This window comes from Sander lucioperca, chromosome 2, assembly GCF_008315115.2.
Source record: "Sander lucioperca isolate FBNREF2018 chromosome 2, SLUC_FBN_1.2, whole genome shotgun sequence".
NCBI lineage: Eukaryota > Metazoa > Chordata > Actinopteri > Perciformes > Percidae > Sander > Sander lucioperca.
This window is the reverse complement of record NC_050174.1, coordinates 5,667,864-5,683,655: the sequence shown is the minus strand read 5'-3', so window position 1 is coordinate 5,683,655 and position 15,792 is coordinate 5,667,864. Positions and strand designations below refer to the sequence as shown.

The 15,792-nt window shown below is 39.8% G+C and overlaps 1 protein-coding gene across 11 annotated transcripts in view; it reads right to left on the bottom strand.

Annotated features, from left to right (window-relative positions):
* Positions 1–3,894: 3,894 nt before the first annotated feature.
* Positions 3,895–15,792, bottom strand: part of slc20a2 (solute carrier family 20 member 2) — a 65,242-nt gene continuing 53,344 nt past the window's right edge. For 9 of the 11 annotated variants that reach the window (XM_031305707.2, XM_031305708.2, XM_031305713.2 and 6 more), the window contains 3 exons: positions 15,585–15,770; positions 12,398–12,482; positions 8,866–9,030 (listed from right to left, as the gene is read on the bottom strand). In XM_031305707.2, coding sequence (XP_031161567.1) covers positions 8,866–9,030; positions 12,398–12,482; positions 15,585–15,770 — 436 coding nt within the window. Of the gene's footprint in view, positions 9,031–11,708; positions 11,794–12,397; positions 12,483–15,584; positions 15,771–15,792 lie in introns of all 11 variants that reach the window. The other 2 variants (XM_035998932.1, XM_035998934.1) reach the window with 2 other exon arrangements.

Below are 15,792 nucleotides of genomic sequence, written 5' to 3'. Positions count from 1 at the left end.
GATGCATTTCTTCATTCACAGCAGCAGTGCAACACACTTTCTATATATTTGTTAGTTTGTTGGGACCTAATGGAGACTGGAGACCTGCAGACACTCGGGCCTGAAAAAGTACTTCACTACTTTTGCATGTTTTCCGGGTGTAAAAAAAAATGTAATCTGTATTTTTTTATGTTCTCCTAAACACATGCAAGAAATGAACATCAGTTGAATAAGATAAGGCAGGAGTAAAGATGCAGCAGAGGTTTACATTGCTTTTTTTTTAGTTTTTTAAGTTTAATTTTCTGATTTCTTTATGATCATTTTGGAGGATGTATTTTATGGCGCTGTTGGAACTGTATTGCATTATATCGAGGGGTGTTTGCTAATAAGTCTACCATCCTTGATATAAATGGGGTGGACAAAATAATAGAAACACCGGTCAGTAAAAAGCAATACAATAAACCAGCACCATAACTGCAGCTTACATAATGACCACAGAGTTGAATCAACAGCTCTATAAAACAGTTCAAACAAAAGATCTAACCTTCATGAAGGTAGAATTTATTACAGGACTAATGTGTTAAATGTAGGCTAGCTGCATACACTGTCAACTGAGCATAGGTAGTATATGTATATACAAACGTGTTTGGGTTTTGACCAAATCTATGCCCTTGTCAAAATTGATGCAGCAGAACCGAAGTTGTCTTTTTTTTTTTTTTTTTCCAACACATTCTTCTTCTTTGTCAAAACATGGCGCCTACATTACCATCCATCCATCCATCTTCGTCCGCTTATCCAGGGTTGGGTCGCGGGGGCAGCAGCTCCAGCAGGGGACCCCAAACTTCCCTTTCCCGAGCCACATTAACCAGCTCCGACTGGGGGATCCCGAGGCGTTCCCAGGCCAGGTTGGAGATATAATCTCTCCACCTAGTCCTGGGTCTTCCCCGAGGCCTCCTCCCAGCTGGACGTGCCTGGAACACCTCCCTAGGGAGGTGCTAAGGGGGCATCCTTATCAGATGCCCAGCGCCTACATTACCCACAATGCAACTCGGCCGCCAACGGTTCGCTCCAGAGATTCTGGATTCTGTGGTTAAATGCTAGTGGCTAATGTAGCCTACTGTAGACTGACATAGTTCTGATAAACTCACTTCCCAGTCTTTTTCATCCATTTTTCACATTTGTAGTCTTAAGCGCCAACCGACGCTGCCTCAAGTAACGTCACTTGAGGCAACGTTAAACACTACAGGCATAAGCAAAGATCCTCTATACTAACTAACCCGTCTCTGGAATAAGCTGTCCACATCTGGGGACCAAAGGTAAGGGATATTTGCTTGGAGAAATAGCAATATGAAAACACAATTTTGAGTCTATTAAATCTACTGCTAGCAGTATTAGCATTGTAGCTCCGTTGGCGCCGTTTAGTTCCGTTACAGCGCCACCTGGAGTTCCGGAGGCGGTAAATACTGCGCCAACCAACGGACATCCATGCGCTGAATGCGCACCTCAAGACGCTAGTTTTCCGCTGTAACGTGAAGACGCCTTTTTAGACATGAACCCAGCTGTGATTTCCTTACAAGATGGGCATGCTGACTATTGCAAAAACAAAATCAAAAGAGCTATATTTGGTCTATCTCCCTGGGAACATTTAGTCATTTATGCAAATGAGATCACATGCAATAGAAGAAAAATAGCCATATCTTTACCGTGCAAACAGAGTTCAGGCAGCCATCATTTGCAAGTTAGAAACAGAAAATAATCCATATTATAATTATTATTATTATTTTACCTTTGGGAGCAGCACATATGTGTAACAACTAATCAAAGTTTCACGTTTTGGAGCTTAAAACCTCACAGTCGTCTTGTTTTGATGGTGGTGTTTTCTCCCAATATCGCACACACTGGCATAGGTGACCCTGCAAGGCTGAGGAAGTAAATTGTTTTTAAAATATGCATGTAGTCCACTTTAAACAACATTCAGCCCAGATTTGCACAACACCCAGCTACTCCTTTGTAGTATGCCAAGATAATAGTGACATACATTATTTATACATCAGGAAAAAAGTATTTAAAAATATGTAGGCATATATAATAACGAGTAGCCTACATGGACTTAAAGGAGAGGCCACAGTAAGTTTAAAATGAAACAATGTGATTGGCTGTGTGAGAACAACCTCTACACCCATCGACCTGTGTGGATGGAAAGTATTCTGATGAATTAATTCAAACAAAAAACCTACATTTGTGATTTACAATATGTATACTGTAGCAGAAGTCAAACATGCTATTTAATTTCTGCTAGACTTAATAGCTGGAATCTCAGGGGTTCTGATAGATAGATAGATAGATAGATAGATAGATAGATAGATAGATAGATCTAACAGGTTAGATATGCAGTCTTAACAGAGTATGCCAAAAAGGCATCTGACATGTGGATGGATAGATTTTAACTGCTTAAGAATGTTTTCAGCCACATGCAGATTCTCCCTGCATGAGAAAAGTCTGTCTTAAGTGGCTGTGAATGTCACTCAAAAATAAATGGTTGATAGAATTACATTTTCTACATACCACAAATTACACTGAATGCTTCAAGTTAAAAAGTCACTATAAACCTCAAGCTGGGTTTAAGTGGACTTCCAGCCTGATCCTAAATGAGTGTGCAGGAGCCACAGTTCCTCACAACTGACGGGCTTTCTGTTGTCAATTAAGTTGAACACAAGAACCACAAATAAAGAAATCAAGTTGAACAATGTCTCTGCTTCTGAAACACTGGAAACCCTGCAGGGAGGTTACGGTTGATCCATTTCATGTTGGTTATTGATTTAACCAACATGAAATGGAAACCATTATCCCGTTTGGACGTAAATGGTGTCACTTGCTGTGTGCCAGCATCAAACCAGCATTTTTCAGCGTTACTGTAGAGACTTCTTAGACAGCCACAGTGCTGGGAACTTAAAAGTGCAATCTGTGCCAAGTTACTGAATTATTATCTGTGCTCTAAAACCCCTAAATAAGAGCACATTCATTCAGTCTTTAAGGAGGTTGGTTGCTGTAGGAAACCAAATGCATGCAAAGTGGGGGAAAAAGAGCAAAGACTCAACACAACCACAACACTGAATATTTTAGGGCACAAACATATATTGCAGTTATATAGTTACAAATCCAAAAATAAAGTTAATATAAGATGTTTACAGGTTATAAGGAGAGTAGGAGTAAATATTTCAATAAGACTGCCTCACTATTGTAAAAACATACATATACTGTATATATTTATACAAAACAGCTAGTGTTATCATCATGATTTCAAGTTCTTGTTAAAGTAAGCCATTTAGTTCCACGAGAAAGTATTATGAAGAAAAGGATAGGGAATAAATGTATAGCCATTGAATATGGTCAAAAGAAAGTGGAAACTGATTTTACACATCAGTCAATAAGATCAGTTGTTGAATCATAAGTCAATAATAGAAAGAAAAAAAAACCAATACTAATAGTTCCACGAAAATAGTACTGCATACACAAATCATTGAACGCTCTCATTGCTTTGTCATCCCATCTATCTAATAATGACAATGAGGACATACAATATATATGTTAAAAAGCTAAATTATATAATCTTGTTGCACGTACAGTGTGTATGTTTAAAGGATGTAATAAAGCAATAAAGGCAATGTGAAAAAACGGTTTCCAGCTTGCAGTAAGCATCATGTCTTCACCTCGTACACATCTTTCCAAAAATAAGACACACAACTCAGTGGAATTTCGTTATTCTTTGTAATTTTAATTCCCATAATTTAGTTTAAATGCAGACAGTTCTTCACTAAAATCTTAAATAAAACATTACAGTACAATATATGCAAATCAGAAGAGCTTTAAGATTTTTGTAGAAGCAGGCTACAATTTCTATAGATTTTTTTTTTTTTTATTCATTCATTTTTTAACTTTTGAAGGACTGGACAGTTAAATAGCAGTAAACAGTAAAAAGACAACACAGAGCTGTAAAGCCTGCAGGCCAGCCAAGGAGCACATTCTATTAAAAAACAGACCAGAAAACTAGAGACAGCACGTGAAGGTCTGAACTGATGCCCCTCCACCTCTGTGAGGTGGTGCTAGTTCCAAACAGGAGGGGGCGCTATTACACCAGGCAGGTGGAGCTACATGACCACAGAGTGACAGCAATGTAGTTGCACCTTCACAAACAGCTTGTTTTGCACATTCAGGGAGAGAGAAATGGCACCTTCTGTTTCTCTACAAAGAGGTCACAAAACAGTTATAATGCAATAGAAGAACAGTAACTCCCTCAATGGCAATTCCACCACTCATTGATTGATACTGATCAGCTGGAACAGACTGGTCTAAAATGCTGTTCCTCTCTACAGGGAGGGGAAGTGTCAGGCTACGCCATCTAGTGGCTGCGTTCATACCAAACCAATTTTTGAAAAAAAGTTTATCATGAATTTTACCCGCACAATCTTTGGACTTACTGGCTAAAGATTCAGTGTTATCTATAATTCATACGATAATTAATCTCAATAAGGTCTGACTCATTTAAAAAAGGCCCTGGAAACTTATTTTCTCAATCGGCAAGTTAGAACACGTATTTTTTGTGCTTTGAAGTGGGCGGGGCTCTTTAGGAAACAAGGTGATGTCATATATTTTCATGCACCAATTGAATCAAAGACGTGACGATAGTCGACTGGTTGTTTGCTAATGTCCGATCAAGCCAGATTAGCTGAGTTTCCAGTGTTAAACCCATTGTTTTATATCTATGGTTAAACCTTTGATAAATAACACCTACAGAGGTTTTTTTTTTTTTTAAACTTTATCATTATTTAATGTTATAAAGAAATACGTAATATTTAAAAAAACAAACAAAAAAACCCCAAGTTTTCAGGGGCTTTAATATATTAATAGTAATGCTACTTTGATATTTGCCATGTAGTATAGTTGCTTTAATGAAATTATCAGATATGTTTAACGCAGTCACAAGAAGACAATTTTACTTCCACACCCCCCCCTCCCCCCCCCTAATCTTGAGCAGTGCATCTCTTTTGGCCTATCAGGGCTGAGAATGGCATGGAAAAACAAAAGAAAATTGACAGTGTGAGTTACAGAAAAGGGGCCCACAGAGCACGGTGGTGATGCAGAACAAACCAGATGTCTGAAGCATGCTGGCTGACCTCAGTCCAGTAAACCTCATAATCCACCATGAGGAAAAGTGGATTCAGTCTCATTTCATTGTTTACTTAACTAAACACAAGAGCAACAAACATCCACCAGCTGCAGCCAGACAATAGAACTCGCCATAGAGTGACTTTCATCAGCGAAAATAGTCACGTTAAATGGGGTTCTCCTACTATTCTAGACTAGCATATTATTTCAAACATGAATAAATAAATATTATTTTGTTAGCATTCAACAAAGGTTTTAAGTCTGCACTTGGTAGCTCATGTCGTTGTTACATGCTAACAAAACAATCATTGTTTTATCCCATCTATAAATGACAAGGTGCTCAAATGTTACCAAGTATAATGTGTAACATGTCTTTTAAATATGAACAAAATAAGTAGCTTTTCTGCAGACAGATGAAAAAGACTATGGCAAAATACACTGAGGATTAAAAGCTAGTGGAAGCTGGAAGTTCAGTTAACCTGTTGCTCTCTATAAAACGATAAATGTTTTTATTCTATACAGAAGTTAGCAGTTACATTGGCTCGTTTTAAAGACTATAGGGAAAAATCTGATCTTCTAGGCCGGACCCATTTTCTCCAAATGGACTTCCTCCTCTAGCTCTGTGCAGCCCCTTGTGTAACACACACGTCGTGGAAGAGTGAAAGGGTATGAGCTTCAAGAGTGGTTACCTGCCAAAACAAGGAAACAAATGTCCTCATAGTCCAGTTATCAGTTACCAAGTTTAAGCTTTAAATTAGTTCTAGAGATTTTGGCTTCTAGATTTCACCTTCAGTGAGCAGTTGTCCAGGTTTTAGCAAGATGCTGTCCTGCTCTCACAGCTCATGATCAAAAGCAGTAGGGAAACAAAATTACAAAGTGTTTTCATCTAAAATTCAAAAAATAAAAATGGAAATTTAAAAATCTGATCTATTGGCAACCGACACGTCATTCTACTAGAAGAACACACGGGGCTTAGAGGAAGTGTGGCACATGGCACCAGCGAGGCGAGACACTTGTAATAAGACCATTTCTCAGTATCACAGAGATCTTATAACAACTAGTCCCTGTTTTCCAGTTTCCCATCAAGCCCACAGTGTGTCCTCCAAAGTGTCTGGAAGCTCACCCAGGTTAAAACTCAGATATGGTAGAAAAATATATAGTCTTGATGAAATTTCTCTATTCATTCTCTTCATTACTGAATTGCACACATACATGTAGTGTCAACTCATTGTAATAGCAGTGTAAAGTGACGGGACTCATGATTAGCACTATTACTACTACAACAACAAAAAAAAAAAAAGAGTCATCGCGCGCACACACACACGCTTTCGCTTTCTTTCTCTCTCTAGACACTTCAGGTTATTTTATTTTTTTTTACTTGCACTTAAAAAAAATCATGGTTAATAGTTTGTCTTTCATTGGCATCATTAGGCAACAGTATTTTTTTTTCAGATACTCTACAATATGGTTACGATGTAAACACCACATTACTTATTATTTAACTGTATCTGCACAAAATAAAACACAATGTTACAAGGCAAGTGGCTAGTTAAGCATAGATTTGTTCATGAGAAAAAAATTATTTTTTTTAGGAAACACACAAGAACAAAAAAGAACTTGCAACACCTGGCATCGAGTTTGTTCAAATAAAAAAAAAAAATAAAAAAAAATAGCTTTAGACTTTGTTCGTCTACAGGTCTGGTGACCCTGTTAAAAAGCTGGTGATGATCAGTACTATCCCCCCAGATACCATCTCACATAATGATCCTAGGATAAAAGTCTTGTGATATTTTTGTGACATGAGCGGCCTCAAGACCACCACTGGGCTTCGAAACTTGACCCTATGTTATCTACCTACCCTTTAGCACTTTGATTGAAACGCAGGTGATCAATAGACTAAACGCTTCAACGCTACACTTTAAAAAAAACCAACAGCCCATTTTGAGGAGCTACATGTGTGGCTGGGGTTGAATCCCCTTTCTTTCCTCCTCTGCATAACTGGCTGAGTTATAATACGGGTTTGATATGACGCATAATCGCCATCTGACATGACAAGGCTGACCAGGGGTATGAGACCGAGGTTCAGGGCTACAGAAACAGATAAAACCCTGGACTAAGACATGGAATCTGACCAGCAAAACAGGGCGGGAGGTCTGAAATGACCCAGACATGGACAGTGTAGAGGTCCATCATTGGCAGGGAGCCTTTAATATGAGGAAATGACTCCAGTAGCTGAGCTTTATATATGAAAACAAAGGCATACGGATGAAGATATGTGAACATTTTATGGGATTTTAGTGTTTCGGTTTCTGTTCAGTTTTAGTGTTTTTGGCTTCTACGGCACCTAAACCTCATTCTACTTTAAGTCTATCGAATATCCCCATCTGAAACCCATCTAAACATTTTCTTAAGAAGGAAACCTTTTAACTAAAGATTTGTTTGCCAATGCGGTTGATTTTACTGATACGATTAAATCAGAAGGAAAGAAATATCTCCAGCTTTCTGTTGAGTACAGGTTCATAACTTTACATTTAAATACTGTTTTCCAATCAATATACTTCTGCATGCCTCTGGAGAAGACAGCAGCCTGTCAAGTGTGTGTGTTAATTTAGGGTGTGTGTTTTCTGGGATGAAACACACTGTAATTACTTAATGTAACTATGACATCATGGAGATCCTCCCTCCCCACTACATTAAAAACAAACCACGATCCAACACCCCCCCCCCAAACTCTTTAAGGACAGTATTTACAGTACAAATTACAGTATATTACATCATTAAAAAATATGTGATCCATCTCTAAAAACATACAGAAGCTCTTGACAAAAATCAACTCTTTAGCAAATCAGGTTTCTGTGGCATCATGAGGGGGAAAAAAAAAAAAAGTAGAGCGACAGTCCCACCCCTCCCCCCCCCCTTCTGAGGCGTCCTTTCCATTTGGCCCTAGTTGTACCTGGCTAGCATGTTAAAAGTGAGATGATGGATGGGTTGGTTTACCGCACGCACATCTTTTCTTCTTTCTTTTTTTTTTAACTTTAAAGCAAGCCCGCAAAACAACAAATCACACTCAATCCAATACAACAATATGTACAGGTTGTTTTTTTTTTCCTGGCATTTTGGAACAATAATAATGAGCACTTGACAAACTATGCTACCTGGGATTACAGGCAGAACGATCTAGTTTTACTGTAGTTTAGGTGTGCAGAATTAACTGATTATTATCAGTCGTGTGCTTCCTTTTTTTGAAACTCATGATAAAAATTAAAAAAAAAAAAGGGAGACAGAAAATGACCGCCACTGTTTCTCAAACCATACTTCTTGTTAAGAGGTACTGGAAATCTCCCTATTATTGTCATATGTACAGCAGATTGAATGGTATGGTGAACAAGTTGGTTACACGCTTTCTTATGCACCCAAAAGAAGAGAATAAATAAAATCCGATCAGAAACTCAAATGAGACAAAAAGATTCTGGACTACGGCGCCAGGCAGCATATGAACCAACCCTCCTCACACATCCAGAGTACAACCAAGTCCACCTGTTAACCTCTGCAGCTTCCTCTCTTCTCCTTCTCTTCCCCGTCACCCTTGCTCTCTCATCATTTCCTTCTCCTTTATCTGTACCCCTGACACTCAAGCTATGATTTCTACCCGAGTTTCCCTCTCTCTCTCTTTCACTGACTCTCTCTTCCTCCTCTCTTCTCCCTCCCAGCCGTGCATCCTCAGACGTAGGGCAGGATGCCGTAGACGAACAGGGCCATGACGGCAGCGCTGAACAGGCCGGCCACGGGCACCGTGACGAACCACGCCAGGAAGATGTTCCTGAAGAGGTGCCAGTCCACTGCTTTCTGGGAGCGGATCCAACCCACGGCCACAACTGAGCCCACCTAGAGCAGCCGGGGAGGGGGGGGGGGGAGAGAAAAAAAAATCAGCAGCAGCACAGAACAACATGTTTAAAGTAGGCAAAGTTACTGACACTGAAGACACTGAAGAGCTGCAGGTTGTTCAGGCTTTTCCTTTATGCGGATAATTTCAGATCATGTCAGCTTGCTTTTACAGGCCTACTTCTTATACACACTGTATGTTTAGCCAAGTTTTGTCCATCAAGTTCTAATGGACTTGACAGCTGATGAGTGAATTTGCCATTATGTTTGTGGCCATTGAGTTATCAGCAAATTAACTTAGAATAACAAGTTAAAGTACTCATCATACTCTTTTTCAGTGACATTTTATATTATTATATATAACAAGTACTTATCTTTTTTGGTACTCTGATCAACAGTAGGTAGAATATTTTATAAGATGATCATGAAGTGTGTGTAAAATCTTCATTTGCAAAGAAACTATTAACTACAGCTGTCAGATAAATGTATTAAATGAAGTATAAAGAAGCAGACAATGGAAATATTCAACTAAAGTTCAAGTACCTCAAAATTGTACTCAAGTTAAGTACTTGATTACATGTATTTAGTTGCATTCCATCACTGATAATAGTTGAGCAGACCAAAAAGATCCACAGGTAAGTAAACAAAAAGGTGATAACACAACATTAGTATCCGGACAGAAAAGCCTGCAATCAGCCTTCAACTCTTTAAGACCAGATCGGTCCAAAATGTCTGTGTTAGTCAAAGCAAGCCGATTGTAAAAGTTACTACTACCTAATCCTTCAAATTCAATATTTGGGTGTGGACGTCTGCAATCAGCAATTCTGCTGTATCAAAAATCCTCTTTATTGAGCTTTAAATAATGAAACAATGTAAGAGTTTTATCAGCTAATTTATTTATTGTTTAGTGTTTTTAATGTCAGACGTCCATGAACTCTTCTCATACTTATTCGAGTAATCAAATCAGAATATTACTGAGAAGGAATTACTTTTGGAGAAAACACAAACACATTTCAGACCCCTCAGTGTGTTGGAGTGGCATGTGCAGTGACTGCGTTCTGCTCCGTTTGTGACGCTGCAGGTACACAGCCAGAGAAACATGAGACACCTGTCACACTCACGACCAAATGTGGAAGGCCAACCAGTGGTGTTTGTAGTCAATCTTACTCAAAGTTACACTAGTGACACTAGACTACCCACAAATATATGCTGGGAAGGAAATGTTTTAGGCCAATTTTCAACTTCTCAGAAAGTTATTTTACTTTTTCTTCATTTGGATAATTAGCATCATTCTAAAAGCATTGTTTCAAAAGCCTGTGTGGAACAATATCTGAACTTTGGGGTCAAGATTTTTGTTTACAGCCAACTGCAGTATTTCAGGCATGCATCAGCAAAGCCTGAACTCAGTGTGACCTCAGTGTTTGTGCTGCTGACTGCCTGTAGAGCTTTTCAAACACTGAGTCACTGCACATACATCTCTCCAGGGCTGGGCATCAATTCATTTTCATCTGCACACAAGTAAACTAAAACCACTAAACCAAATGGATGCCCATTACCACTCATTTACACTCACATTCTCTCTGGGAGATGTTTACAGATATTGTTGGCTACTTTCTGAAAACGTCAGTGACACTTTTAACAGAAACTGTATTATAGGTTTACAAATAACTTTAAAATACAGATTTCATCCAACAGTGTCTGTGCATCCCCCCCGACACAATTACTCAATTTAAATCCCCAACAGACTAATATACAGCACCTCTAATCATCAGTAGATTTAGCATTATGGCATAGCAGTTGATTATCTGAGGTTTTAGGGAAGAGACAAGGGTAAGTGGAGGTGAGAAGTGAAAATAAGGTATGGATGATGTTGATGTTTAGACAAATTGATCATCAGTAATTAAATACCAGTTTTGAGTCTTGTGCAGTTTCCCTTCAGCAGACTGTTGCCATTTTTTGAAGAATGTATCTAAATTATAAACACGACTGTTTTTAAAGTTTGTGTTTTCACAAATTCAGCTATAATGTGCTTAAAATGGTGTCCCTTATTAAAAAAAAAAAAAAAAAAAAAAAAACTTGTGTCAATGACATGATTTAACAATAAGATTCATGTGTTACACTTAACGTTATTCCCAAATACAGGCTACCATTTGAAGATAATACACTTTTTGAGGCTACAGGCAGCAGCCAGATAGCTTAGCTTAGCATAAAGGCTGTTAACAAGAGGAAACAGCTAGCCTGGCTCAGTCCAACTTAATATAGCACCCGGTAAAACAGCAAAGATGTTTTAGAAATCACTTTTTGTACGGATTAAACTATAGAAAAATGTGATTCTTGTAATCTTAATAATTAAAGAATGTTAATAAGTGAATTAAAATCTTGCTACAAAAAAACGGGAAAGAAATAGATGAGACACATTCTCATGAATCTGTTTTCAAAAAGTACAGTTCAATAGCTATACACTTGGGATATTCTGCTAATTCTGCTAATCTAATAAGCTTGCATCAAATATCATCATATTTTAGTACAAAGGTCCTCTTAAAAGAAAAACCTGTGAGGGTTTGCTACCAAAGGAAAACTGCAGAAGTCAAAACTGCAACTTTGGGAGTTGTGATTGGCTTTGGTAATTGAGAGCTACAGATAAAGCGATGAAGTGGCTTCACTACCAATTACACCAATACCTTGCAGTGGGTGGAGCTTATTGGAATGCCCACATTTGATGCAACAAGCACTGTTAGCGCACTCATTACTTCAATGCAAAATCCGCTGTAAAGACAGATAAGTGCAGAGACAGAGAAAGATGGAGGGAAAGGTAAATAAGTGGAAAACAAGTGTGGCAGGTGGGATCGGGGAAGTAGGAGGAGCCACACACCAAACCATGCCAGTATTGAGAGGGCAAAATGGAAGAGTGTTGGTGGAAATGAAACAGAGGATGAGACACCATGTTGATGGGGAGGGGGCAGGAGAGGTTGGGACTGGAGGGGTCGCCATGTCTTCCAGCCTGGATCCAATGCTCCTGAAAAGAAACAGGGGAGAGGGGCTGCACACTGCTGCCTGGGGTGGTCGGATTTGAATCGAATTGTTTGATTGTCTTTTAATGCAGTGAAAAGGATCTGAACTTAACTGAAATGCATTTTATCATTTTATCAACAACCAGGAAAAAGAGATGAACAAAGATTGCCTGGCATAAATATAGCCATAAAAATGTGTAAAATCTACAGAAATGATTTGAATGCGAGGGTTGTTGATTTGGACTAAAGTAATGTGTGTATTTCCAACCCGGTGCCCTCGGAGGCAGTGTGAGCTTCCTGTCCCCTGGAAATGCCTGGAGGGGAGTTGAGAGGCCAGCTGGAGGGCCACTCAGTCATACCTTGCAGTGCGTGGTACTGACAGGGATTCCGATATTGGAAGCTAACACGACTGTGAGTGCAGAAGCCAGTTCAATAGTGAATCCACTGCGGAGAAGGGAGGGGAGAGGAGGGGGAAACAAAGAGACATCCTTCATTTTAATGTCTGGAATGTGCTGCTGATGGCAAGGTCCACATTAATAGTAATACCATAATAGAATTGCTCTTTAAACTATGCTCAACACACACACAAAGGAAACAAAATACACAGTAATCAAACTCTTATTTCTCTCTGAAACACACATACACACACAAAATAAAGAAAGCATTTCTATCAGGTCCTAAATGTTGGTAGGCAACTCATAAAGAGTGATACATGTGATCCACAGAGCATCATGGAGTGTGTTTGTGCCTCGCGCTGACTAGGAGACACTTTGTCTTAAGCCATGTCCCGTTTCCAAACACTATTCACACTTTGACACCAGACCAGTAGGCGCACTGGAAAAGAAAACCTTTTTTTTTTTTCTTCTTCTTCTTCTTAATCTACCCCCTCCCCACCATCCCAACACACAAACAAACATTTGGACATTAGCTTGGGATGGAAAACTACAGATTTTTATAATAGCAAGAGAGAGAAAAATGATTGAGAAAGCAATTTGAAACTGAATAATTAGCTGGCGCTTCTTTCATTGAAGTTAAGACGCTGATCAGGCGTTTGCAACTACTCGGTTCAATTCTGGTCAGCGACCTTTGTTGCATGTCATACCCATCTCTCGAATCATTTCCTGTCAGCCCTTCACTCAATGCTAGCAAAGGCAAAAAAGCCCCAAAAAAGTATGTCATCAAGTAAGTAATCCCTCATGTCTAATTTGTGTGTGTCTGTGTGCAACTGTGATCAGCAACTGAGCTCTTAATGTTCCCCAGTTTTTTTTTGACAAGACAAAATGTCTTCTGTGAAAAAGGCCAATTCATCAGGAATGGCAGAGGAGAAAGTCTTTCTGAAGACAGGTCATATTCTGGCCACTGCAGACACTGCTTACTCCACCTCTAATGGCAACTACAAACATTTGTGTAGCAAGCCAAATATACAAGTGTGCCACACAGGATGAGCTCATCACAAAAGAGACTCGGTGAGGCCAGTTAGAACTGCAGCAGTCCGACCCTGTGGTGGTTCAACAGGAGAGCTGTCCAGAATGATGAAAATATATATTTCAACTTTAAAAACTGTTTTGATGGCTGTGATACACTGCACTGTTCAAGTCCACTGTGCCTACTAAATTATATGCTCAGCCACAGACTATAGTTACACAAACTACACCCACACAGACACACTTTCCTGTCCTTACCCCAAACAACCTTCTGTCAGATTGATGCATGGAAACAGACATTGGCGGAAAGAGACCTTCTAGAACTGTGAACCAGAGCAAATTTGTCTTTTCAGTCCTGGAAAAAAAGACTAAGCTGGTGATGGAAAGAGGGCGATTAAGAAAGAAAGAAAGGAGGCACACAGCAAGAGAGAGGGGCCAAGGAGAAGGAGAAATGAAGAGGAAGAAATAATGAGAGTGAGAACAATTGCGGGACTTTGGGGAGAAGAGAGAAAGATTTAGAGGTGAGGCGCCGATAAAAAACAAGACGAAGCTGCAGCGAGGAGACGAAAACGGGAAGGAATGGAAGAAACAGAATTAGTGAGGGCAAGGGGAAGAATAAGAGGGTAAACTGCAAAAATAGAGATTTACAGGAGAGAGTAGGAAGGAAAGGAATGGAAAAAAAGAAGGAGGACAGAGGGGAAAAAGAAAAAGGAAAAAAGAGAAGGAGTCAGGCTGGCGTCGCTCCCTGCGGTTGGAGAAGAGAGTCCAGGATCCCACTGTGGCTCTGCCCCTCCCTCACCCTTCCTGCTCTACTTCTCTTCATCCAGAATGCCAAACAACTTCCTGTTACCCTGTGTGATGTTTCTGCCAGGCAACGGAGTACACACACACAAAAAACTTGCACGAACAATTAGACCTTAATATGCGTGCATGCATGCGTGCACACATACAGTAATTTCACCACACAATGTCCTGCAGGCATAGAGCCTAGCTATCTTCAGCAGACACTATACACACAAACATTCTTGAGGTATGCACGCACACAGGCACACACACACACACACACACACGCTCTCTTCAGCTTATGCGTGGGAAGACGAGGGGACAACAGAAAGAGAGAGAGAGATCGATCTCAAGGACAGAGGAGCAGCAGTAGTTATGGATGCGTGAAGTCCGCTGCTGAGGTTGTTGCACAAAGTTTGCTCTAGGGCTGTGTTGTGGTCCCAAAGACTACTTATTTATTCAGAATTATTATGTAATAGGTCAAAGGGCTGAAGAAAAATAGAGTGTATTATTCCTACTTCATTCGCTATGCAAAGGGCTACTACCGAGAAAATGATTACAGCAGATGTCTACATAACAGTAAATAATTAGTTCTAGCAAAGTTACAGTTTGAGTAGGATGACTGTGTGATTATTGTTAAAAATTGTAATTGAAAAGTTGTTCAGAGATCATGAAATATGTATCATCAATATTTTTTTCATAAATCTCTGGGATAACAAATGATCGATGATGAAAAAACATATCCTTTCACTTTTGTATTGTACAGATGCAACAGACGGAAAATTCAAGTACAAGATTGTACTTGCAGGTTGCCTGTGTAGTTAAAATTCCTTTTGCCTGCAGCGGCAGCTCTGTATGGGAAGTAGAGAGTGGTTAATCAGTGCACGCACGAAGCAAAAGTCCTTGATTAGTCAGACAAGTTTACTGTACCTGTAAACAGGGAGCACTCAAGGCAACAGAGCAGCCGCTCTAAACGTGATTGCGCTGCCTTAGGTCCACGCATTACACTGCCAGCATAGTGTGGGGTTTATGAATGTCAGTTGAATTGCAATTACTCGTTCAATAAAATTTAACAGCCGTATTAAAGACATTGTTTTTTGCATTCTGATACATCTGTGTGCACATAAACACTAACAAATACTTACCAAGGATGCTGTTGCACCGGATGGACTTGTGTGTCAGCATATTGAGGCTTTTTGAAACAAGTAGGAAAGTTCACCCCTGCCACAGTCTTCCTCCCTCTTATCCAATTCTTTCTTTCTCACCCATTTCCATAAATACAGACACAGGCACAGACACACACTCCTCCACCCACTCTCCCATGCGGTGGCTTTCTCACCTTGAGGGGGTGATGGGAGTCAGGTCTTTCCCCATGGTCTGAATGACGCGGCGGCCCCACACCCACAGGCCAGCGCAGATGCCTACACCACCGTATAACAGCAGCCAGATGGGAGTGGCAGCATCCTGCATCACACCGCCCTGTTCATAGATCATCCACAGCGCCACCAGGGGCCCAATGGCATTACTGCGAAGGTGAGAAAATAGAT